Source organism: Trachypithecus francoisi, unplaced genomic scaffold (assembly GCF_009764315.1).
Source record: "Trachypithecus francoisi isolate TF-2019V2 unplaced genomic scaffold, Tfra_2.0 Lachesis_group5, whole genome shotgun sequence".
NCBI lineage: Eukaryota > Metazoa > Chordata > Mammalia > Primates > Cercopithecidae > Trachypithecus > Trachypithecus francoisi.
The window spans coordinates 29,187,379-29,212,922 of NW_022681470.1; the positions used below are offsets into that span (position 1 = coordinate 29,187,379).

The 25,544-nt window shown below is 41.6% G+C and overlaps 1 protein-coding gene across 2 annotated transcripts in view; it reads left to right on the forward strand.

The window, feature by feature from the left end:
• CUNH1orf105 (chromosome unknown C1orf105 homolog) overlaps positions 1–23,774 on the forward strand; it is a 50,699-nt gene extending 26,925 nt beyond the window's left edge. For both annotated transcript variants that reach the window (XM_033200241.1, XM_033200242.1), the window contains exons 3-7: positions 2,484–2,574; positions 10,962–11,036; positions 17,157–17,224; positions 20,258–20,325; positions 23,402–23,774. In XM_033200241.1, the coding sequence (XP_033056132.1) occupies positions 2,484–2,574; positions 10,962–11,036; positions 17,157–17,224; positions 20,258–20,325; positions 23,402–23,547 (448 nt within the window). In that variant the 3' untranslated portion in view covers positions 23,548–23,774. The remainder of the gene's footprint in view (positions 1–2,483; positions 2,575–10,961; positions 11,037–17,156; positions 17,225–20,257; positions 20,326–23,401) is intronic.
• The last annotated feature ends 1,770 nt before the right edge of the window (positions 23,775–25,544 follow it).

Consider the following 25,544-nt stretch of genomic DNA (forward strand, 5'->3'; position numbering starts at 1 on the left):
CGGGCGCGGTGGCTCAAGCCTGTAATCCCAGCACTTTGGGAGGCCGAGACGGGCGGATCACGAGGTCAGCAGATCGAGACCATCCTGGCTAATACGGTGAAACCCCGTCTCTACTAAAAATACAAAAAACTAGCCGGGCGACGAGGCGGGCGCCTGTAGTCCCAGCTACTCGGGAGGCTGAGACAGGAGAATGGCGTGAACCCGGGAGGTGGAGCTTGCAGTGAGCTGAGAGCCGGCCACTGCACTCCAGCCTGGGCGGCAGAGCAAGACTCCGTCTCAAAAAAAAAAAAAAAAAAAAAAAAAAAAAAAAAAAAAAAGAGTTGTTAACGCTACATGGATCAGCATGAGTAAGGACAGTCTAGCATATTTTAATTGAGGGTGGGACACAAACTCACAGGCCCATGACAGTGAGATGAGGGGCATAATGAGTAGAGCTTGCCAAATAGGACTGCAGTGAATGGAAATCACCTCCCCACTTCAGCCCACCCGCACCCCAGCAGTGTTACCTGCAGGCATGTGAGTCCAGAGGCCAGATCCACTGGGTCTTCTAACAGTACTAGAAATCTGGATGTTTTATGTGAAATTGCTAGTGTTTGATCTAATAGGGTAATATCCCACCATCCCATACTACCCCCATGTCCATTAGACCTGCCCCAGCAGCCAAGAGCAAAGTACCTTTGTGCATGGCTCTCTTGCCCCCAGCTCCCTTGGTTTCTAATTATATAAGCCTTTGGCAGAGGGTGAAGATCAGGGAGAAAGGTAGGCCCAGAATACAACTGGCCTTCCACAGCACCTGTTCAATTTCACAGCCAGGTCCTGGAGGGTCAGAGCAGACAGTCTGTTGACAGCCAACTGGAAAGGGAGTGGGTAGTTTTTCCTCCAGCCAGCCAAACCTAAGCTAGGCACAAGAAGAAATTACTTTAGGCAGGCAGTGAAGCTCTACTCATCGCTATTCTGGGAGGATTGGGGTAGCAATCTCAATTCTTGTTTAGAAAAATGTAATACACCTACCTCACAACAAAGGTGACTGAACAGCACCTTTGAGGTGCCCTGAACTCTCAGGAGGACAAGACAGGAATGTAAAGTCTTTTAAAAGGATGGTTTAAGTATCAACAGATCTTAAGAATTAAAAGCTCCTCCTGTGGGACAAAGCTCTGGGTTCCAAGCTGTTTATTTTTGGCAAAGCCCCTTACTGAGACTTTGGGAGAAAGTTCTCAATGTGCCTTAAGCATTACATACCCTTGAGCAAAGCGTTGTAATGCAGAACAGTCTGAAAAAGATAAAGGAACATTTAGCCAAATATGCTCAGAGTAATTCCAGCTGTGCGCAATGGAAACACACCTGCGCAGTTGGAGGAGGTGCGGCTGGGCTGTAATAAGAAGTGCCTGTACTGACCCACTTCCCTCAAGGACTCTCTCAGGTTGGCCTAACAATTTCAAAGCCACCCTCATCGTCAGTCTCCAAAGCCCTTCAAGTCACACTAAGGTCCTGTTTATATAAGATTATTGTGTGCTGAAGGAGTTCTAAGCTGGCCTCCTGGTCTCTCCTCATCAGCGTTTGGGTGACAAGTCCAAGACAGCCTATTCCCATATCAAAGACAAAGACCCTGAGGGCACTGATGTCAGACCCACCATCTCTGGTCTCACAGGGTCCAGGGAAGTGTGGGGAGAAATGAAACAAGAAATGCCTCATGAACATCAAAGTCCTTCCACATGCCTTTGTTTTAAATGAACAATGGACAATGAAATCTTTCCTCATTAAAGAGGAGATGTGTTCCCGGCAAAACTGCCAGCATTCTGAGTTTCTACTTCTTGGATGCCGGGGGCATGAATGGTGCCACACACACAAACAGTTTATCATTATGAGGCCCCTGCAGGTCTTGGCCCCGTACACTGTAATGAAATGAACCACAGTACCAAGTGAGACAGAGCACAGGCAGGTCACCCTGCAAAAAGAGCTGGTGTTCTTGCAACATCACTGCTTCAACTGATAACCAGAAAGAAAAAATGTTGCAAAGGAAAATAATAGGTGGAGGGAGAAGACGTTCTGTGGGAGGAAACAGGTGGATTGTTTCAGGGTGCAAGGACACAAACTCCAAGAAGTCAGCCCAGCAGCCTAGGTATGAAAGGGGACAGGCACAGGTGAGACATCGAAAACTTGAGTGCAGACCCTTTCAAAGAGGAAACTGGGATTCATTTCTCTCATTACACGTCTACTGTTGTGAACAATCTTTATCCTGCCTTGTTTGTACACTGTCTGACAATCCAAAATTGGTTAGTGCAAAACAAAAAGGACAGAAAAGCCAAAGTGACATAGGAGGGCAAATCCATCTTTTGGGAGTTCCTCAATGGCCTGAGTCCTCCAGAACTGGAGTGGAAGGCAGCTCCCTGTGGTGTCCCTTGTATTCTCTCAGAAACAACAAAGGGCCTGGCTCTTCAAATGGGGGACTGTGGTTCTAACTTTCTCTTGTTTTAATTACTTAGATATCCTCCTTCCTCTGCGACTTTTCTGACTTTGTCCAAGAAGAATATGAATTTGCCAATTTTGTTTCAAGTTCCAGATGTTTTATCTAAGGTATTCAAAAATTTTTATTGAAAACAACAGCAGTTCTAGAATGACATAGACTATGAATACATGTCTCATCTCCTTAGCACAGCCCTGTGCTTGGTGCACCATCAGTGTTCAATAAATATTTGTTAAATGAAATGAATGGCCCCACCCCCCTCACTATGTCTCAAGTGCCTTAGGGCCCCAGTTCACTAGAACTAAGAATACAGGCATAAGGTTAGAATCAACAGAACAGGAAACTAAAAATTAGTATGGAGGAATCTGCCCCAAGACTTCCAGGGAATGCCTGTCAGCTTGTGACTGGAACCAATCTGGAGTCTCTAATGCCTCCCGCAAAGGAATGCTTATGTCGCCCACCTACAACTCCTGACACCTGTGGAATTTTACATTAAAAACTCCTCATTTCCCCTCCACCGTGACCGGCTGCCAAGTGACCCTCAGTGTCACTGTGGAGCAAGTACACAGGCTACAGTGCTCGGGTAGTCAGCACCTTCCTGAGGTGGAGAAAGAAAGAAAACATATGGTGAGACAAGCAGTTTTTTTCACCTGAAAAATTGCACATTCCTCACAGGGCTATCATAGGCAGTGCCTGAAGCAGCGTCCTAAGGCACTTGACACGGTGCCCCACCCAGAGCAAGAGCTCAGCGAATGTGAGCCACAATTATTAGGAGCCCTGGTGTCAGTCAATAAACGTTTACAGAGGCCTTTGTAATTGCTTTAATACATCAGAGATGAGTAAGTCAGCCGCAGCTATGCAGATGAGTGAGCAGACAGGACGGGGACACAACTGAGAATGCATCTCAGAGATGGGGCACAGCACTTGTGAGAGAAGGTGGGAGCAAAGGTGACTGTTTTCAAGTGGAGGGAAGAGCCAGGGGTGGAGGAAGAACTGGAAAGAGAAGAGAAGATTATCAGCAAAGAGGTGGAGACTGAGTGTGCAGGAGGAAATGCCTGAAGAATATCAAGGAATTATGAGCATACATGAAAGGGAACAAGGACACAGCTGGGCCCAGCGAATGCATACAGGGCCCAACAGACAAAAGCAGAGAGGACGCATCGAAGGTTTTCAACACCGGAGTGTCAGGGTCCAAGTTTTGCTTAAGAGTCATCTCTTAGTCCCCCTAACACCCTGGGCAGGCAAGTAGGTAACATGACCACCATGACATGCATTGGGTGGAGGTGGGGGATGAGCTGGGAGGCAGGACTGGCTTAGCAATTGCTGCAGAACCAGCAAGAAGCCTTTCAGTCATCAAGTCGCTGTGAGCTTCCTATTTAGACAGGTCTCACCTGCCGCTGAACGCCTACTTATCTCAGGTTTGTCTCTGTACTGTGGCAACCTAGGCGCTAGGACACCAGGTCCCAGCCTGGCTGGGGTGGAGAATGGGGAAGGAAAGCCAATTCTAACAACCAGTGGGAGTGAGAGGCCGTTCTCCAGCAGGGTATAGCGGTTTTTGTGGTTGCAATATTCATGGTTAGCCACTAGATGACAGTTAAGAGCAATAGCTTCCAGCTGCATAGCCCAAAGGGTGCCTGGGAGGTCCGTTTCCTGGCTGACCCGTGAGAAGTCCCAGATAGGTTGCTCATATCGAGTGAGAACACAGGCCCCTCAACCTCACCCTCACTCATCCCGTTGCAGGCTGACCCTCCACTGATTTGCACGTGAGAAAGAGTCACCCCTGCAGATTGAAACACAAGTAGGGAACCCGCGGTCCTTGCTCTGTTGGGGCACCAGGCAGGTACCTCCAGTCATATTCTTTCCTGTCACACAGACGTCCTCAAATTTGAATCTGGCTTCCAGAGTCTACTGCGTGTATGAAGGCCTGCACGTATGTGCCATGAGGTAAACATGGATTCAGCCGGCAGCTGCTCCCTTCTGGAAAGAAACTGTTGTGTTTCAAGGGAGTAGAATGTACTGTGGACACGATCTCTTCCTTCACCCTCTAAATCAGGGACCTGCCAAGAAGCTGCTGGCAATCCAGAGGCCAACTGGAGGCCCTGGACCCTTTGCAGAGGTGCAAAGGTCCTGCCACCTGGCTGACTTCCTCTTCACCATCACAGGTCGAAGGGCAGAACTTGAAACACCCGCTTACTCCTCCCCTGCCCAGGAGCACCCGTGGCTGAGGCAGGTGCACGTGTGCCTGGCACAGTATTTCCTAGTGAACAGACAAAGAGGAAGCAGGCTCAGAGACACAATAACAGGGAGAGGGAGCAGAAAGCAAGAGAGAAACACACCCACAGAGATGAGGGATATAAAACACAAAACAAAAGGAGAGGCAGGTCTATCAAAGAAGAAAGATTTTTAGTGAAGACAGATGAAGCCTAAACATTTCCTCGTTTAAACATCTACTGTGGAGAAGCTTCTTCATTAGTCATTGCTTTCACCTGCCATTTCCAGGCATCCACTCATGACTCCTCAAGATGCCAAGAAACAGAAAGGTGCATCATGATAGTTGGGTAACTGGGTCAAGAGGTGACTGACTCAGTGATCCAAGGCAAAAGAACAGCAGGTGTGTGGGGGTGACCTGGAAAACTGCAGCTGGAGACTCTCAAACCCCTTTGCCCACTTGCTGGTACCGGTGTAAATTAGCTAGAGCTCCTCAGTTACTAATAGATTATAAAATGCCACTCCACCCTCTCAATTCCTACCCCCAGTCTCTCTACTCACTTTAATCTGGGTTTGTTGTTCCAGTCTAATGAGTCAGAGTGAAGATAAGAACATTATTATTTTGCTTTTAGCAGACCTGTGGCAAAAAGCACTGGCTAAAAAGATTGTGCAGTAGCAGAGGCATAGCTGGGGAAGATGTATAGGATGTTGACTTTCTATTTTCTTACCACTAAGAACTCTCTTTTTATTATTTCTCTTACATTGATTAAATTTTCAAAGCTCATAACTACCAAGGAAACTACCTCATTTACTCCTAAGTCATTTTCATATTTATATTGCTTATGTTGATCCAGTGCAAATAACTACAAATACAGTTTTTTTTTGTTTTGTTTTGTTTTTGTTTTTGTTTTGAGACGGAGTCTTGCTCTGTCGCCCAGGCTGGAGTGCAGTGGCGCGATCTCGGCTCACTGCAAGCTCCCCCTCCCGGGCCCACGCCATTCTCCTGCCTCAGCCTCCCGAGTAGCTGGGACCACAGGCGGCTGCCACCGCACCCGGCTAACTTTTTGTATTTTTAGTAGAGACGGGGTTTCACCGTGTTAGCCAGGATGGTCTCAATCTCCTGACCTTGTGATCCGCCCGCCTCAGCCTCCCAAAGTGCTGGGATTACAGGCGTGAGCCACCGCACCCGGCCTACAAATACAGTTTTTAAAGAGAATATTAAATGCTATTGACCTAAAATAGTGATGGTAATAAAAATCAAATTTAATAAGTCTGAATGTAGGGACATGACTGTCTATTATTTTGAATACATTTCAGGTTTTTTTCCTAGTGAACATTAAGAGCATTTTTGAAAGTATATTCAGCTTTATTCTTTAAAATGGCTGACATTTTCAGATAGAAGGAACATGTGTAATATCATAAGGTGTTTTGAATATTGAAATTAGTTCTCTGACCACTACTTTTGGGATTCTACGTGGTAGAAATAATTCTGCCTTTATATGGATTCTTTATTTTGAAACAGAGTCTCGCTCTGTTGCCCAGGCTGGAGTTCTATGGCACTGCAACCTCCACCTCCCAGGTTCAAGTGATTCTCCTGCCTCAGCCTCCTGAGTAGCTGGAATTACAGGCATACGCCACCATGCCTGGCTAATTTTTGTATTTTTAGTAGAGACGGGGTTTCACCATGTTGGTCAGGCTGGTCTCAAACTCCTGATCCCGTGATCCGCCTTCCTCTGCCTCCCAAAGTGCTGGGATTACAAGTGTGAGCCACCATGCCTGGCCTTTATATGGATTCTAAGAGTTTACTCTTACCCTGAAGAAAGATAATCCTTTTTATCCAAAAACTTTCTAGCCGACTGAAGTTCAATAGATGTGTTATTGAACAAATCTCTTAACCTTTCTGGGCCACAGCTTTCTCACTGGGTAAATTGAAAGATTTGAACCAGGTGTTCTATGAGGTCTCTCTCAGTTAACTTACAAGTGGGAAGGAGAAAAGAAATAGAGGTGTTGAAGGAAAAGACAGAGGCAAATGTGTCAGTACTCCTCACAGGGTGCTTGTGAAGCCTGTTTTAATTACAAGCTTTTTTCATTTTTATGTGAACAGGTGTGTAAGAGAGAGAGAAAAAGAGAGTGGAAGAGAGAAAAAAAGGAGAGTAGAGGGAGAGGGAGATGGAGAGAAATACGTTTCTCTGTTTCTTTACCAAGGGTTCAAGAAGGCCACAGCCTTGGGCCATGAGTCAGCCCTTAGACACTGCAGCAGACATTGTCCTCGGATATGAGGATGTTTCCAATTGTCAAATGTGTTTTGGCTTCTGGGGACGGCTGAAATCTGCATCATACCTTGGCCAGGCTACACATAGGTTGCTGTTACTCTCCTGTCACAAGTGCCATCTGCTATCCAGAGGACAGCTGCTTGGGAAATGAGGGCCCCATTAACATTCCAGTGCCTCTGGCTCTAGACCTGATAAAACCAGGGCCTTGTGCTGTGAACTTGGACAATTCAGTCTCCATTCCTGTTATTGCTGCTGAGCTGGTCATAAGGAAACCAAGAGTGAGAAGGGAATGCAACAGAAGAAAAAGACCAAAGACCTGGGCTTCAGGGCTGGGAAAGAAAGCAAGACAGAATGGAGGAAATGAGGCCTGCAGGACATGGAGTCTCAAATGTTCGCATCACCTTTAAAGTAGCCTGTCACAGCTGCCTTCTGTGACCCTTCAATGCCCTCATCCCTTCTCCAGATAGAAATAGAGCAGCCCTTCTTGGAAGCCAGGCTTCAGCTGATAGTGAGTCTGAGGTAGAGTACGGCACAGATCAAAGATTGCTTTTTACCTTTACATGTAAAGTATAAAGGGGCAGGATTAGAGCATCTGCCTCTGTCTTTTTGGCCACAAAGACCATTATCAGTAGGGGAAGGGAGACCTGGAGAGTTTATATGATTGACAAAAGTCACCCAAGTTGTTTATGAGCCAAGACTGGAACAGAGCTCTTTGGGCATCTAGTCAGTGTTCTTCCCCAGTGTATTGCATAGAATGAATTTGTTGCACTACAACACTAATGTTCTGTAACATTTCCCTGATGACAGTGTTATAATAGTGATATCCATTTATGTACTTTATGTGTGTGTGTGTGTGTGTGTGATTGTGTCTATATTTAGACCTCATAATTTAAACTGCTTACAATGACTCATTCATTTGCCCAATGTTTGTTGAATACTTGCTATGTGCCAGGTTCTATCATAGGTTCTAGGAGTACAAAGATGTGTAAAACGTGATTCTTTTTTTTTTTTTTTTTTTGAGACGGAGTCTCGCTCTGTCGCCCAGGCTGGAGTGCAGTGGCCGGATCTCAGCTCACTGCAAGCTCCGCCTCCGGGTTTACGCCATTCTCTCGCCTCAGCCTCCCGAGTAGCTGGGACTACAGGCGCCCGCCACCTCGCCCGGCTAGTTTTTTGTATTTTTTAGTAGAGACGGGGTTTCACTGTGTTAGCCAGGATGGTCTCGATCTCCTGACCTCGTGATCCGCCCATCTCGGCCTCCCAAAGTGCTGGGATTACAGGCTTGAGCCATCGAGCCCGGCCAAAACGTGATTCTTGCTCTTAAATATAATAACTCTCAATCCGGTGGAGGAAACAAACACATTTAAAAACAAGAAGAATAGTGCAAATATAAAGAAAGCTAGACCGAGTTTGTGATGCAATCAAAGAAGCAGGCACCCAACTGAAGTTAGGAGGGTGAGAAATGGTAGCAGGTCCAGGAGAAAGGTTTTCTGAGGAGGTAACACCTACACTATGTCTTAAATGAGTAGTTATCAAGGCCAGGTGGGACAATATATAAGCATTTCATCCCTCAGTTTCTAAGAGATGACAGTCATTATGTTATGGGACTCTGTAGTCACATTTACAGTTGTCATTAACCTAGCAAGATCTTGCAATGCACTTTGGAGATCTTGCAAATAATATCTGTTGCTTGATTTGCAATGAGCTCTGAGATTGCAATTCCTGTATGGTCTAGTAGTAGTCTTAGCAGAAACCAGAAGTCTAGAAAAAGGTGAAGTAAATAATTTCAGTGAAGAACTTATAAGTCTACTAAAAACAAACCTGCCCAAGGATTCTCCCATATCTGCCTCCGCCTGTCCAGGTCTTCCTCATCCCTTCAGACTGAGTGCAAATTCCACTTCTAGGAAGCCTTCCCTGATTTCTCCAATCAGAAGTGGTCTCTCTGTTTTCTGAAGGCACAGAGGTATTACCGCCTCTTAATTGCAGTTTCAGAAATGTACCTCATTCTCATACCTCAAAGATGTGAGGGATGGAGGGAGGAGCTGGAGCTTCAGGAGATACCACCCCCAGGGGTATCAGGAAGACATGGTAGAAAGTTGAATCAGCCCAAAGCAGAGGAGTCAGTACACACAGACACTTCCTCTCTAGTGTCTCTTCTCAGTCCATTCATCGTCCAACCAGACAACCTGTCCATTCCAACCTACATTCACTTACCTGAAGCTGATTTGCTAGGTTATTCTTCCAGGTTGTTGCATAGTGTTTCCTGGGCTTGTAACACCCTCCCCATCCTTGTTCACTCCACAAATACCTACCCAAGCATTGCCTGTTTTTTCCACCCTTCTCAGACCCTTCTCTCTCTGCCCCACCCCCAGTTAAGCTCAATGACCCTTTTCAGCTTCACTGGGTCCTTGATACATTTCTGTTGTAGCACCTTCAACACCATCATACTTCTTGGATGGTGAGCAGCTTGAGGTCACGAACTATGTCTTATTTATTTAAATGTCTCCAGTACCTAATGAATGGGTAAATGAATAAATTTGTATTCTTCTTTTGTCTTCCTTACAAACTTCCTTCCAGAAACGTTGCCTTATTCATCAGTATGACCCCCCATCACAGCACCCTTTACTTGGTAGCCTCACAATAGATGTTTGTTGTTGAATGAATGAATCTAGTTATTCACACACATACTTTGACATACCAACCCACAACATTGTAATACTGAATTGATTCTTTTTAGAATGCCCTATAAAAATGAAGTGTATTTTAAATATTTATCAAAAGAATCCAACTTTGTTAACAGTTTTTAGCCCTCAAACCCCCAATGATGCCTCACCTAAGTGCTGTATGTCTCTCACAGGATGAAGCTACTTGCAGAACAATCTGGCAGAGGTCATCCTAGGAGCACACCTCAGGAACTCCTCACTTTTTGTTCCTCCTCTTTCTGTTCCCCAGGCCTCCCAGGGCAACAGGAATGGGTCAAGGTACACCATGTAGTGATGGGCCAGCAAGTGGATCAGAGGAAAGAGAAGACTTCAGTCAATAGTCTTCTCACTGTGGTTTTCCTCTTCCCCATATTCTGCACTTTCTGTGACCATATCTCATGACTGATGTAAATGTCAATGAGGAAGATTAAGAGAGAATCCCCAAACATAATTTTAGCCTCAAGTTCCTATATGCTTCCTAAGCAAACCTTTATCAGAGATGCAAATGAGAACTTCCTGAACCAGGTATAAATGCTCCAAAGTCCTCTCTTTAACCCTTTTGCAGAAATGAAGTCAGAACAAAAACCAGTGGTTACAATGAGCAGACACGGTGCCCCTCCCCTTCCTCTACTGGTTGTTTCTTCACCTACTGATACAGCCTCTCTTTCCCAGAGGACTGAAGGGACTCAGAACCCACACACAAGCTTGAGTTCTGCTTGTGGCTTCAATCATTGTGCTTAGGAGGTACAGAAGGGCCAAATAGTGCTGGACCATAGATGCATGAGAGCTGATGCTGGTCCAGGGTTAAGGCATGAGAAAGGAGGGTGATGCTTAGGAAAGGCCCATGAAAAAAGATTTGAGGAAGAGAAGTCTTCTCTTCATTCTTTCTTAGGTCATCAGAGATCCTCAGTCTATATGGTGGAGCTTTTGTATGAAATGGAAAATATAGCCCACCTATAGAAGAATGCAGTCCCTCAGACACAGGTGCTCAGGCTGGAAAGTAGAGACCCCACTGAATTTCAGGCCCCAGACATCTCTGCCAGCTGTCTTTTTATCTATACAACTGTATGCAGCAGCCTCAAGACCACCACCTAGCCTGTGTCTCACTCCCTCCTGCCTAAACTCTCAGAACCTACCAACTGCAGCACACTCCAGATTCAACACCCACCCTGGATGGGGCTGAGACCAGAGTGCCCATCTCTGTTTTATGGAAAGAAAAACTGTTACCTCTCTCACCCCTCCACTGCTTTCCTACGTCTTTGCTGCCCTATGTGCCCTACCATTTCCTCACCTTTCTCTGTCTCTCTTTCCCCTCAGGCCAGGAGGAACCAGCGTGACTCCATGCTGCTCAGAAACCAACAGCTGTGCTCCACATGTCGAGAAATGAAAATGGTAGGCAAGGGGGCAGACAGAAATGGGCACAGGCATCTCAGGGTGCAGCACTGCCCTTCCCCACCAAGCCCTGTGGAGAGAGATAGTGATGGGACTTGTTGCAAGGAGGGCCTAGATAAAGGCTGCCAAGGAGCAACGGTTGGTCCTGGAAGCAGCCTCGACTGACAGAACATGGTAAACCTTCTCCATTTCAACAAGCCAAAGGGTAACCAAGATAGGTGGGCCAGAGTAGAGATGCAATGAGCCACTTCGCCTTGGGCTCCTAAGTAACTACAGACTCTCAGAGGCTTAGGGGATTATGGAGCTCCTTATCCCTCCTTAATGTAGTCCTCACACAACATATATGCACACACTCATTTCTCCACCATTACAATCAGAAGACAAACAGCCTCGTCTTTGGGTTTACTGTTAATTTAGTTTGCACCTCAAGAGAAAGACGGGGGAGAGAGTCTACAGTACTTTCTAGGTGTCAGCTGCCTTGGATACTTGTAATACATAGTGGAGAATGGTGGTCAGGAAGGAGTATTAGGAAAAGAAAGAAGGAGAGCAAGGGAGATGTGGAGGGAACAAAAATGAACTTCTGCCACCTATCACAGTTGCTGAATCAGAGGCCTGATTCAGGAAGGATGCTAGACTAGGCTGGAGTTAGGACTTGGGTTACTTTAAGAATTAGAGTTAGCGTTGGGATGGTTGTTAGCATCAGAGTAAGGAAGAGGCTTTGGTTAAGGTTTAATTTAGCAACATGGTTAGGTTTGACGTAAGAGCTGAAGAAGGGTTTCTTCAACTCTGATATCCTATAATTCTCCTTTGACTTCGGGAGAAAGGTGGGGCTAAATGTGTAGGCTAAATGTGCTTTAAAGGAATGGAAGAAAAATGGAAGGTATAAGAGAAGCTCCTTCACCGAGTTCATGGCAAGTCTTCAGGTCAGTCGGATATGAAAGAGTGGCAGTTTTTTGAAATTTTTATGTGGGATTTAGAAGTTTAACTGAAGCTGCTGGCAAAGCTGCACCTGGATGTTGCCATCTATGTTCATTTTCTACATAATTAGGGTCACTGTGTTAAATATTAGCATTGGCTGGAGTCTGGGAAACTAGAATTGGGATTTCTCCTGGTCTTATTCCTGGAATCTCTTGTGTCCACATTTAGAATGCACTAACCCCAGGCCTAAGCTGGCCTTGGCCAGCTGGCACACTTGAGACGTCAGCAGCAGTCCTCTTTCTCAAGACCTCTTCTCTGACCTTTGCCCTTGTCCAGGAATGATAGAAGTAGAGCCACATGCTGTAATTTTACCATTTATTGCAGCTTCTAAAAGGAAGGGCTTCAAACACAAAAGTGCCCAGGGACTCTTCTCTACTGCTGTCAGAACCTAGTGAGAAACTACAGAAAGTTAGAAAATAAACATGAAATACCCTTGCCTCACTCTATGCAGTAGCACCTCAAAGTCCTCCCAAGGGGAGGGACTGCAGATCTGCTATTGTCACTGTGACACCCCTTCTTTCTCAGCAGTGAGTTGAATAGAAATACTGGGGAATATATAAAAAGACTCCTAGGAATAGAAGGGAACTTCCTCAACCTAATAAAGAGCAGCTTGAAAAACCAACAGCTGACACCCTGCTTAATGGTAAAAGACTGGATACTTTCCCCTAAGATTAGAAATAAGGCAACAATCTGTTCTGTTGTTGTCAGTCTGTTCCTGACACTTCTACTCAACATTTTACTATACACGCTAGCCAGAAACACAAGAAAAAGAAATAAAAGCCATCCACATTAGAAAGAAAGAAGTACAACTAGTCTATTTGCAGATGATATGATCTTATATAGAGAAAGTCCTAAGGAATGCATAGAAAACTATTAGAGTTAATAAATGGGTACAGCAGTGTTGAGGATACAAGATCAATATATAAACCTTAATTTATGTTAATAGCAGTGAACAATCCAAAAATGAAGAAAATAATGCTGTTTGTAATAGCATCAAAAATTATTTTGGAATAAATTTAACAAGAGAAGCACAAGAGCTATACAATGAAAAGTATAAAACATTGTGGAAAGAAAATTTAAAAGGCCTAAATAAATAGAAAGAACCCCGTGTTTATGGATTGGAACACTTAACATTGTAAAGATGGATATACTCCCCCAAATTGATCTACATATTTCATGTAATCCTCAAAATCCCAGATGCCATTTTATAGAAATTTGCAATCATATCTTAAAATTTATATTAAAATGCAAGAGATCCAGGATAGCCAAACAATCTTTAAAAAGAAGAACAAAGTTGGAGGTCCCATACTTCTTGATTTTAAAACTAACTACAAAGCTATGGTCAGGACTGTCTGTTGTTCATTGCTCTTAAGAGAAATTAAGTACTGTGTGGTACTTCCATAAAGATAGACAAATAGATCAATGGAATAAAATTGAGAGTTCAGAAGTAAATTCTTACATTTATAAACAATTGATTTTTGACAAAGGCACCAAGACAGTTCAATGAGGAAAGAATAGTATTTTCAGTAAGTGATACAGGAGCAGCTGCATAGATACATGCAAAAGAATGAATTTGTACCTCTTCCTCACACCATGTACAAAAATAACTCAAAATAGGTCAAAGACCTAAATGTAAGACCTAAAACCATAAAACTCTTAGAAGAAAACATAGGTATAAAGTTTCATGACCTTGGATAAGGCAATGGTTTCTAAGATAGGACACCCAAAGCACAAACAACAAAAGAATATAGATAAATCAGTCTTCATCAAAATTTTAAATGTTTGTGCTACAAGGAACATCATCAAGAGCATGACAAGACAACCCAAATATTTGCAAATCAACAGATGAAGGATTATATCAGATAGGGGACTAGTATCTGGAATATATAAGGAACACTTACAACTCAACAATAAAAAGGCAAACACTATGCAGCCATAAAAAAGGATGAGTTTGCGTCCTTTGTAGGGACGTGGATGCAGCTGGAAACCATCATTCTTAGCAAACCATCACAAGAACAGAAAACCAAACACCGCGTGTTCTCACTCACAGGTGGGAACTGAACAATGAGATCACTTGGACTCGGGAAGGGGAACATCACACACCGGGGCCTATCATGGGGAGGGGGGTGGGGGGAGGGATTGCATTGGGAGTTATACCTGATGTAAATGATGAATTGATGGGTGCAGCACACCAACATGGCACAAGTATACATATGTAACAAACCTGCACATTATGCACATGTACCCTAGAACTTAAAGTATAATAAAATAAAAAAAATAAAAAAAATAAAAAAAAAGGCAAACACCCTAGTTGAAAAGTGAGCAAAAAGTTTCAATAGACACTCTCTAAAGAAGATCTACAAATGACCAAAAAACACATGAAAAGATACTCAACATTATTTGTTATTAAGCAAATGCAAATCAAAACTACAATGATATACACTTTCCATGCACTAGGATGGCTGTAATAATATTAATAATAAAACAGTGGATAATAACAAGTGTTGACCAGAATGTGGAGAAATTAGAACCCTCATAAATTGCTGATGGGAATGTAAAACAGTACAGTTGCTTTGGAAAACAGTTTGGGAATTCCTCAAAACCTTAGACACTGAGTTACCATGTGACCCAGCAATTCCATTCCTAAACATGTACCCAAGAGAATTAAAAACATATTCACCCACAAACTTCTACAAGAATGTGCATAGCAGCCATATCTTAATAGCTGAAAAGTGGAAATAACCCAAATGCTTATAGCTTGATTAATGAATAAACAAAATGTGGTCTATCTATATAATAAAATATTAATCATAAAAAAGAATGAAGTACTAAAACATGCTATAACATGGATGAACCTTGAAAACATTTTGCTAAGTAAAAGAAACCAGACGCAAAAGATCACATATTATATTGGTTCCATTTATATGAAATGTCCAAAATAGGAAAATTCATAGAGACAGAAAATAGACAGTGGTTGTCAAAGACTGGGGGGAAGAGTGAGTAAGAAGTAATTGCTAATAGGTATGTGGTTGCTTTTTGGGGTTAAGAAATGTTCTAGGAGTAAATAATGGTGATTGTTTTACAACTTTCTGAATATATTAAAAAATACTAAATTGTACATTAAGATGGTGACTTATGATACATGATATCATAAATACCAATAAAAAGAAATTAGCACTAAATAAAAGCACAAAATGAATGAACCTCAAAAAAATGTAAATAGGACCTGGTTATATAACTACTCATATTCCTATGTAACCTTGGGCCAGAAGCTCAATCATTTAGTGCAGAAGAAATACCTACTGACAGTTATGGTTGTGAATCACCAGGGATATTTGCCTTGGTTTTATCTAGGCTGTGTTTTATGACATCTCTGCTCCAAACAGCTCATCTTCCCCTTCATGCACCTATTTTGTAGTCCTTCTGTTATCTGCATTGCTCTCTAATTAACACTTTCAAGCCCCTTAAAAGTAGGACGGTCAAGCTAGACATACTGTAAACAGATATTCTCTAGCATATATTTAAAAATTGTTTCAAAATAAATTAAGTTTATTTCAACATATATTTATTGATTGTCTGCCATGGGCCAGGTACTTAGGTAATCTGCAAAGAAAAAAAAAAAAAAAAAAAAGAAAGACATAAGACCTGTCTTTAAGGAATCAGCAAATAATAAATAATGACAATAGAATGTGATAAAAGTAAATAGAAATAGATCTGATGGGGAGTGAAAGGGCAGTGAAAGTAAATATCAGGGAAATCTTCCTTGAAGAAAAAAGACTATTCAGGGTTTTCAAGAGTGAATAGGAGTCTACCACAGTACCCTTTTTCTCAAAAACAAAAATCCTGTCTTTGGCAGGCAGCTCTGTTCTGATGTCACCCCTGTAGCACAGTTCATTCATACAACAGCACTGGCTGGATTTAGGGGATTTAGAACAGGAATCATGCTATTCAGGAGGAGTTAGGGTTTCCTGCGTCTTCCCTTGTAGCAGAATCAACTTTAGATATATTTTTGAATAAAGCAGTCTGTCTCTGGCACATTCTCATCCACTTTTATGTTTAGAAATCTCTCCTCAGGTTCTTACTAAAGCCTTGGCTGCCCCCACTATGCCCAGAGATTCCTTGTTACCAGATCACCTCCTCTTCTCTCCCATCCTTTCTTCAGCTAATGAGTTAGGAGAACAAGCTGATTAAACATAGTATGTTCTTGGCATTTGTATAGCCTTTGCATTGGTTTTTTTTTTTGTTTGTTTGTTTGTTTTTTTGCTATTTTCAAGCACTTCTAAAGGTCCTTAAGACATTGTAATTGTAACTTTGTTATGTCATAAACTGAAATCATGAGTCACTTGGTACAAGTCACTTAGTAGAGTGACCTGCACCTACATCTTCATGATTATCATTTTATTATTATAGCTACAATAATTTTTGAGAAATAATGGGAAAATGCTTCCTAGTGAAAACATTCTTAAAAGAAAACCAACATCTAGTGCTGGGAACAAATTTGGAAAAGTTCAAGAAAGTGATGTTTCCAACCAAAAATACTGTAACTGTGCATTGATTTTAGGCCTGTATGAAATACACCTTTAAAATTTCAAGTGTGCTTCAAGGTGGGTTCATTCATTCACTAATTTGATCAAAAATATTTCTTAAACAGACATCGTGTTAGCAGCTGGAAATACAAAAATAGAGACAAGGACTATGCCCTCATAAAGCTGCAAGTCTATTAGGGAACCCAGACATTACACAAGTAACTACAATATAAAGGTTATGAGTATTTTGATCCAGGAGGCCCTAAGAACATAGAGCGGAGGACTACCGAACAGTAGTCCAGCAGTCAGCAGTCTCTGAGAAAGTGACAGCTAGCCTGAGACCTCAAGAACATGTGTGTGTTGGGGGTGAGGGCATCTAAACGAACCGATTTTAAAGATTTACTAAATCTGTATATCTAATTTCAACTGATATCCAGGGAAGAACAATGACGCTGACTTGAGGGAAGGGTGAAATCTTCTGGTTCATTCACATCACAAAAGGATGTATGAAGGACTTTGATATCAAATACAACTCAAATTCACTAAAGTGGTATATTATGTGTTTAAATTAGAATGCAGTTATAGGCAGCATTCTAAATGAGACTTTCTTCTTGAGGTACAACCAAGAACAGTGAAAATCCCAGATGATCCAAAAGTATCCTTGGAGAATTTTATGAGTCATAGGTAAGTCAACAATTTAAATCAGGACATGACTTAATTCTCATTATATCTGAGGACACAGGAGAGTGGATTGAGAAGCATAGTTAGAGGAATGTTTAAGGAATGCTTTGGGAACAGGCTTCTTGACTGTTTTTTTTTTTTTTTCAGGTTAAACCAAATCATTAGATCAAAAAAGAAAGTTCACCTTTTTGCTTGAACAACTACTGAAAGTATTGCAGAAAGTATAATCTTCCTTTCCACCTTCACAAGAACAATATAAGAAATAGAATAGGAAATTTCTTTGATAAATCAGATGGAACTAAATACAAATTCTCCATGCAGATGACATATCTAATCTGCAAGATATGGAAGATTACACATAATCTTTCCTTAGTCCAAGATGTTCTCTGCTATGTTTTAATAACTAAAATTCCTCTTTATCAGTTTGTTTGGTTGTTATTTAAAGATTTTTATTTTCTTTATCAAGATCGAGTATAACAGATATAATATCCAATTGGAATTCTGATTAGTTTTTTTGTGTGTTTTGTGTTGTTTTGTTTTTTCTTTTTGAGATGGAGTCTCTCTCTGTCGCCCAAGCTGCAGTGCGGTGGCGCAATCTTGGCTCACTGCAACCTCCACCTCCCAGGTTCAAGCAATTCTCCTGCCTCGATTTCCCAAGTAGCTGGGATTACAGATGCCCACCACCATGCCTGGCAAATTTTTTTTTTTCTTAGCGGACATGGGGTTTCACCATGTTGGCCAGGATGGTCTCAAACTCCTGACCTCTGGTGATCTACCCACCTGGGCCTCCCAAAGTGCTGTGATTACAGGTGTCAGCCACTGCACCCGGCCTGGTTTTTCAAAGATTTTTTTTCTTCTATATTTAACTATTAGGGAAGAAGGACTCTGTTTTTACTATATTACGACATGCAAAAATGGACTCATTCTGAATAGGACATCAACACAGGTCAACTTGCATTGCAATAGATGGTTGGAAGGTAGACATACACTCACCCTGACACATGACTAACCAAAAAAGCTATATGTAATCTAATGGCCATTTTAATTTTTTCCTCATACAGAAAGCAATAATGTGGAAAAATAAATAGGTTTTTTTAACCTTATGTTGCACAGTGGTACAGGTCCTGATTCCATTTATGACCTTAGGGCCATTTGTTCCAGACTCAAATATAGACCCAGATACACTGAAAACATGTACCCAGTTCCTGGCCAAGGTAGACAAGGTTATGGAGGAAGTGGCTATTTGAGCACTACAAGCTCCATCAATAATAACTTTTACCTGTACTGACTCTATACTTTTAAAGAGCTCTTATACAATAGAAGTAATTCTAATAAATATTCATTATGAACTTTAAATGGAAAACTGAAGCATCTAAAATCAGAGATTTCTAAGCAAAATTCCACCCTTCTGTGAAATAACCTTTTGAAATTTGTTGCCCCATTTTACTTATCTTGCAAGTTTTGTACTTTATTTAAATGCAAAATCCCAGAACATTAATTAGTTGTATTTTAAACAAATAGCTCTCATCCCTCTAAAACTAAGATCAAGGATTGAACCAATCCTAAAATCATGTCAACATCAACCAGATGTATCATGAGACTGATTATTGTATTCTTTTTTTCAGTGTTATGGAGGAAAACATACAACTTCTGTTTGAGACTTAACTAGAGTGACTATAAAGCAAGGGCCTGGTTCTATCTTGAACTTTTCCAAATTTGTTCCTAGCACTAGATGTTGGCTTCTTTTTTCATGCTTTTTAAGTATCACTGCATATGTAGGCAAGTGCAATTATCTTCACAGAAATTATGTTTTTTTAAAAAGTGACTTTAATTATAGCCATTGCAGGAATTATAATACTTATGGAATGAAAAGAATGAAGGAAAAAAGGAAGAGAAGGAGAAAAGATGGCAGGATAAATACATATTTGTTGAATTGTAGAATAGACAGAGTTTAAACTATTCAGTTCTGAACATACCATCTGCCTGTTTGCCCAAAATGGATAATAGAAGGGGTTTTGCTTTCTCTTTTTCTCAATCTCAGTGGCAATTGATTAAAGCAAACTGGCATAACTCGCTATATTTTTGGTAGCAAAGCAAAAATAATCTTGGAAGATCTTTGTGGAAGTAGAAACCATGAAATGAATGTAGAGCCTTAGATGGCCCATCAAAGTTTACTAATGTGTCAGTCTTTAGAAATTAAGCAATTTAAACTAATGTAGAAGTGGTTTTGGCTTATATGCATTTTCCTCAAGGGTCACCTCCACAGCCTTGGCCACCAGGAGAAATAGGATGTGGTTAGGGCATTTTCTGTGAAATGGGAAGGTTCTAACCAAAATATTTTCTCAGCTTCACTCTTTAAGGGTAGATTATTGATCTGGAAGAGTTCTGGCTTTTTTTCTTTTTTTTTCTGGAAATTGGAGAACTCTTTCCTTTATTCCTCCTATTTTCAGACCACATATGTTCTGACAGTGGAATAAAACATTCAAAATGAAGGTTTTATCAAAAATCCATGAAAACAACGCTAATCAAAAAGAGGTTGAGAATTAGCAGTCTTTGGATCAATCATCTTGCATTGCTAGAAAGTGGCTTGATCACCAGGTTAACAGGTCTGGATTCAAGAGATCACATGTGTTTAAAAATGTATAAAGAGGCCGGACACGGTGGCTCACACCTGTAATCCCAGCACTTTGAGAGGCTGAGGTGGGCAGATTGCCTGAGGTCAGGAGTTTTAGACCAGCCTGGCCAACATGGTGAAACCCCATCTCTACTGAAAATACAAAACTTAGCCAGGTGTGAAGGTGTGCGCCTGTAATCCCAGCTACTCAGGAGGCTGAGGCAGGAGAACCGCTTGAACCCGCGAGGCAGAGGTTGCAGTGAGCTGAGATCATACCACTGCACTCCAGCCTGGGCAACAAGCGCAAAAACTCCATCTCAAAAATAATAAATAAATAAATAAATAAAAATGTATAAAGACACATTTCTTTCTACCAAGTCCTAGCCAATTAACTAATGTGTTTTCTTATTTCTTCCAATCAGAATGATGAGTCTTCATCAACCCAAATTCCAGACTACCCCTGAGCCTTTCCATGATGACATCCCAACAGGTTTGCTTTCTTTTAGAGTACTTGTAGTGTGAAACATATTAGAAAAAAATGCCGTAGAATAAAAGTCTGATCCCTAAAATAATTTCTAAATTTCCTGAGAAAATTCTCACTTTCTATCCCTTTCTTTTTCACATATTGTCTTTTGACCTGCTGGGATTGGTTCACAGCCCTTCTTTCACTCCAGCACCACCTGTGCCCTCCTTAGGCCTCACTTGCCCTTATCCATGTCATGTTCCTTCCCATGATCTGTCCACAACATATGGCTGAAGACTTCCGGGGAGATGGGGTACAAACAAAATAAAAGTTCCCCTATTGGCAGTGGTGATGGTATCAACAAAAATGGGAAGGGAACTGTATCTCTATACCTTCAGAGTGGCCTCACCAAGGCCCTGAACCTTTCACTCCACCAGCTCCCTAAAATACCTGCCTTCTCACAGCAGCTGCCTGTGCTATTCTTATCTTCACTTGCTGTTGATAGAAACAAGGAAAGAAGTTCTATTTCAGGCTTCAGCATTGACCTAAGTCTCAGCTTTAGTTAAGGCAACACTAGGCTGGTGAAGATGGAGTGAGCCATTATTTGGGGTAATATAATTCAAGGGCTTACTGCAGCACAGGCTGTCACTTTAGTGACTGTCCATTTTCTCATTTGCTCCCATATTAACTGAAGCCACTTGAATTTTTATTTCATTTGACACATACAGTAAAGAAAATCAGGGTCACTTTCCTCACTCTATACTTTTGGAAAACTCTTTTATTTTAGGAGGTTGCAGGGGAACTAGGCCAGAACTAAAAAGACATTTAGAAAGGAAATTTGAGGATTGAAGGGGTGTCTTGAGGAGATGCCAAAAGGGAGGACGAGAAACTCAGTTACAGCTGAGGTTTGGGGATATCCACTCGAGTGGGATGAAAGTCTTCCAGTCCTAATCAATCATTTCTTATGTATCCCAAAATATTGGTCTAGCTCATGGCTCTCATTCAGCCAAAGTGAAACCAAGAGCCTGGAGCTAAGAGTACCCACCCAACAAAAGCTACCCACTCTGCTCTTCCCTGGTCTATGACCACCTCATTCTTTTGAAGCCAAGAGAACATGGGTGACAGGCATGTGCAGTTGATGTCATAGTTATCTGTGCCAATCACACACTCATTCTGAGTTTCCTTTGGACCTGGATTTTTTCAGACCTGCCTTGCAAAGGAATGAATCACACACACATACACACACACACACACACACACACACACCCCATTGTATACCTTTCCCTCAGCAAGAATATATTTTTTGGCCCTAGAGAACAATGTAACAAGATGCCTTTCATCAATTTATTATCTCTGGGAGTGTACTTCAATTAACAATTTAAGAGCTAGATTTTGTGTGCTCAGGAACAGCATGTTATGTTCTTGCACGGCCCTGGTTCTTATCCATAGAGTTCATCCTAGAACAGTGATCTTAGAGGTGGGACTACAGGGAGAGTAGTTGTAAAACTTGCTAGGAGCTGAAGCTTGGTAGATCTACTGTTTATTATAGTCATGACCCTTCTGAGCTGACTTTGCTCTTGTATGTACTCTTAGAGGTCATGGAAAAGGCACTAGCCTAGAAGCAATGAGACCTCGGTAGGAATCCTAGTCTTGCTGTATAGGCTTGGTCTCTGTGTTCTCACCTGTAAAACCAGAATAGCATGTTGTCCCACTGAAAGCTAGACCTTTGGTACAAGTAGCCTTCACCTTTGACTGACCCAGGAAAACTGCTGACACTGCACCAGCCCCGCTGGTTTATATAGCTTAGACATGTCCATACTGTGATACTTGCTGCTTATTGCTGAAGCCAGCTTCCACCTGTGCTGTGTTCCCTGTGGATTGCTACAAATACCAAGTGACTGACTCATCCCAGTGAACAACATTACCGCCAATGACTGTCTAACTCAACTGTTGGTCACAATGATTGCTAGCATTTTTTTCTGGACTCTGCTTTTCGTTACATATTATCAATAATTATTAATGACAACTAAGGAAATAGAAAGAACTTATCTTTACAAGTGATGGAGATTCCTTCATGAATCTTTGACCTGATCCCAGAATCCCATGATACCCATGGACTCTTAATTTCAATAAACATTAATATAGATGCTAACCACCTGATGTGAGCCTACCACCTGGCACAGTGGTAGGATATGGCACAAAGAGCACTGGGTTAGGATTAAGGATATCTGGGTTCTGGTTCTTAGTCCATTAGTGCCTGTGACCTTAGGCTGCTGTTCCCTCTTCAGCACAGTGATGACACTGAACTGGAACCAAGGTTTGTGATCCTGTAATGTCTCTATCTCTCATTCAGTTGGACTTTGTTCTCTGGAGCTTGTTCCAGAGAATTCAGAGTTCCAATTCTCTTAGTCACTCAATGATTCCCAATGGGAAGGTGTTATTTCACACACTGGTTTACTCCCATTCAAGTAATCTGTCTTCTGGAAAAATTGAATATTAACCAACTTTTGATAAATCATATTTGAAGAAGAGGTAGGGTAAAGATTTTAAAGAACCCCAAAATAAATTATTTCACAAAATACAGTTTTCTTTTGAAATACAAGTACTTTCTCTCCCTACTGTAGCCTTTTTGTAAGATCATATTTATTTCTTATTTTTATTTTTTTGAAGAAGGGAACTATATATGTGTCCCTTAAAAGTCTCCTGAGAATTGAATCCTCTTTTCTCTTTGACTCGTATTACAACATCAGACATGTTTTATCTTCATTTTTAATTTAATGGGTAATGACGTCTAATACTTCAGTTTTGTTTCTGGATACTCTTTTTGGCCTCATTGACAAGATTTGTAAAAGTTTAAATGTTGCGAGGGGAAAAGGCAATTTTATTAAAAGAAATTATTAGGTGAATTTTTTGTTCCATTTTCTTTTCTTCGTTTTCTTAAGAAAAAATAAAAGGTGGATTTGAAAAACAAATTATTAGGTGAATTTTAAATCTGTTTTATAAGGTTGAAGAAGTCTTTGTTGGCCTGTGCTTATTTTGAGTTTCTTTAAGAATAGAATCTAAATAGTCCTTGTCCTTCCTTCCTTCTTGTACTGTCATCCAGAAAGCATTCACTACAGACTGCCCATTCTGGGCCCCAGGACAGCTGTCTTCCACGGATTACTGACAGAGGCCTACAAAACTCTAAAAGAGAGACAACATTCTTCCTTGCCCAGAAAGGAACCAATAGCCAAGATGATGAGGCAGTGAGCAGTAGGAGCTCATCACCTCCCAGAGAGAAAATAACCTCGCCAAGTCAATCTTTGACACTGGCACCTTCTCCTCACAATTTTCTCTCCTCTCCCAAAAGATGATTTAATTTTGCCTTCCTAAGATTGCTAGTATTCTAGCTGTTACCTCTATCTTCTCTCTCATGTCTCCTAAAGATAAAATGGTTTAATTTACATGATTATAAAGATCTGTTGATGAAAATGGAACATGGTAACTGTCTCTCATTTTATTTTGTTAAAGATTCCTCTCTATGTTAAAGTGGAAAACATCCTTCTGTTTTTAAGCCACAAGTTTTCTGTGAAAGTTATTTCAGCTCTTTCCTCAGGACAGGGGCCAGAGATGGCTCCATGAAATCCCTCATGAATTCAGCTTATTAAGAATAAAGGAATAGGCTAGGTGCAGTAGCTCACACCTGTAATCCCAGCACTTTGGGAGGCCAAGGCGAGTGGATCACCTGAAGTCAAGTGTTCAAGACCAGCCTGGTCAACATGGCAGAAACCTGTCTCTACTAAAAATACAAAAAGTAGCTGGGTGTGGCTGGTAGCAGGTGCCTGTAATCCCAGCTACTCGGGAGGCTGAGTCAGGAGAATTGCTTGAACCCAGAAGACAGAGGTTGCAGTGAGCCAAGATCACACCACTGAACTCCAGCCTGGGCAACAGAGTGAGACTCCATCTCAAACAAATAAAATAAAATAAAATAATAAAAATGTAAAAAAGAATAAATATGTGGGGCCCGGCACAGCAGCTCAAGCCTGTAGTCCCAGTGCTTTGGGAGACTGAGGCAGAAGGATCACTTGAGACCAAGAGTTTAAGACCAGCCTGGGCAATAAAGGGAGACCCCTATGTCTACAAAAATAAATAATAAAAAAAAAAAGAGGAAAGAAGAAAAAGAGAAGTTGCCCTCTAGCCTTATCTCTGTTGGTTAACTCTGGTAGATGACAGAGGACACTGTGATGCAATGACTGGAAAATGGCAAGACATTTGTTATTGCAACCCAGAAGCACAGGAACTGTGCCTTGCCTCACCCGTCTCACGTCACTTCCTTTAGTGCCTCTCATATGTTAGAAGTTCAGCTAATCCTTGCTTAATAAAAACCATACCTAGTGCATGTATTATGTAGTTTAATTACTTTGGTTGGAAGATGTATGCATCCAGATTTGTCCCAATCTCTGTGTACATCTGCAGTATGAGGGAAACAAAAGAAAAGTCTAGGCTAGCAAATATTATATTTATAGGCACATATGTTTCATGTGTCCAGCTTCCAGGGTGGAGGCCGGTGGTTATATACATAAAAAGAACACCTCTGTTCTTCAAGAAGCAATGGTCTTGTCATATCTCAAGATCCTGACTAACTGGAAACTGGATCAACATGTGAGAACCAACTTCTGCCTGACTGTATTTGAAGAATGCTAGAAGTATCATCAGACTTTGAAAACCTACTGTTGACTTTTCTCTGATATCTCTGTCGAGTGACTGGATTAACCAGATAAGTAAGTAAAAACATCCTGACATCCCTTTCCCTACAGGGCTGGAGACACAAGGGCACATCATGGATACTGGGAATTCACATAGTCTGGGAACCCCTGGGGGTCTCTGAAGCCCTTCCAGAGTGTCTGTGACTTTACTTGAAGAATGGACTTCAAAAATCTCAAACAAATGGCCTTGTCCTTAAATTGGCCTCACTTCTTGCACAAAAAAAAAAAAAAAAAAATAGACAAACAAAAACAGAAAAACTTGCTTGATTGTCCTGAATTCCTGGTAGGCTATGATTCTCAGTTTCAGTTCAGCTGGAGTTTAAGAACTCCAAAAACAGTGCCCTTGAATTGTGATCCCATTTCAGATAGTTGTCAAAGGAGAGACACATCACAGGTAACAGTGTTTCCTTCTTTTGTTGTTGTTGCAGATTAATATATCCAGTGAAAAGATTGGGTGTAACTGTACCCATGCATTATAGAGGATACATGCCCCATTCACAA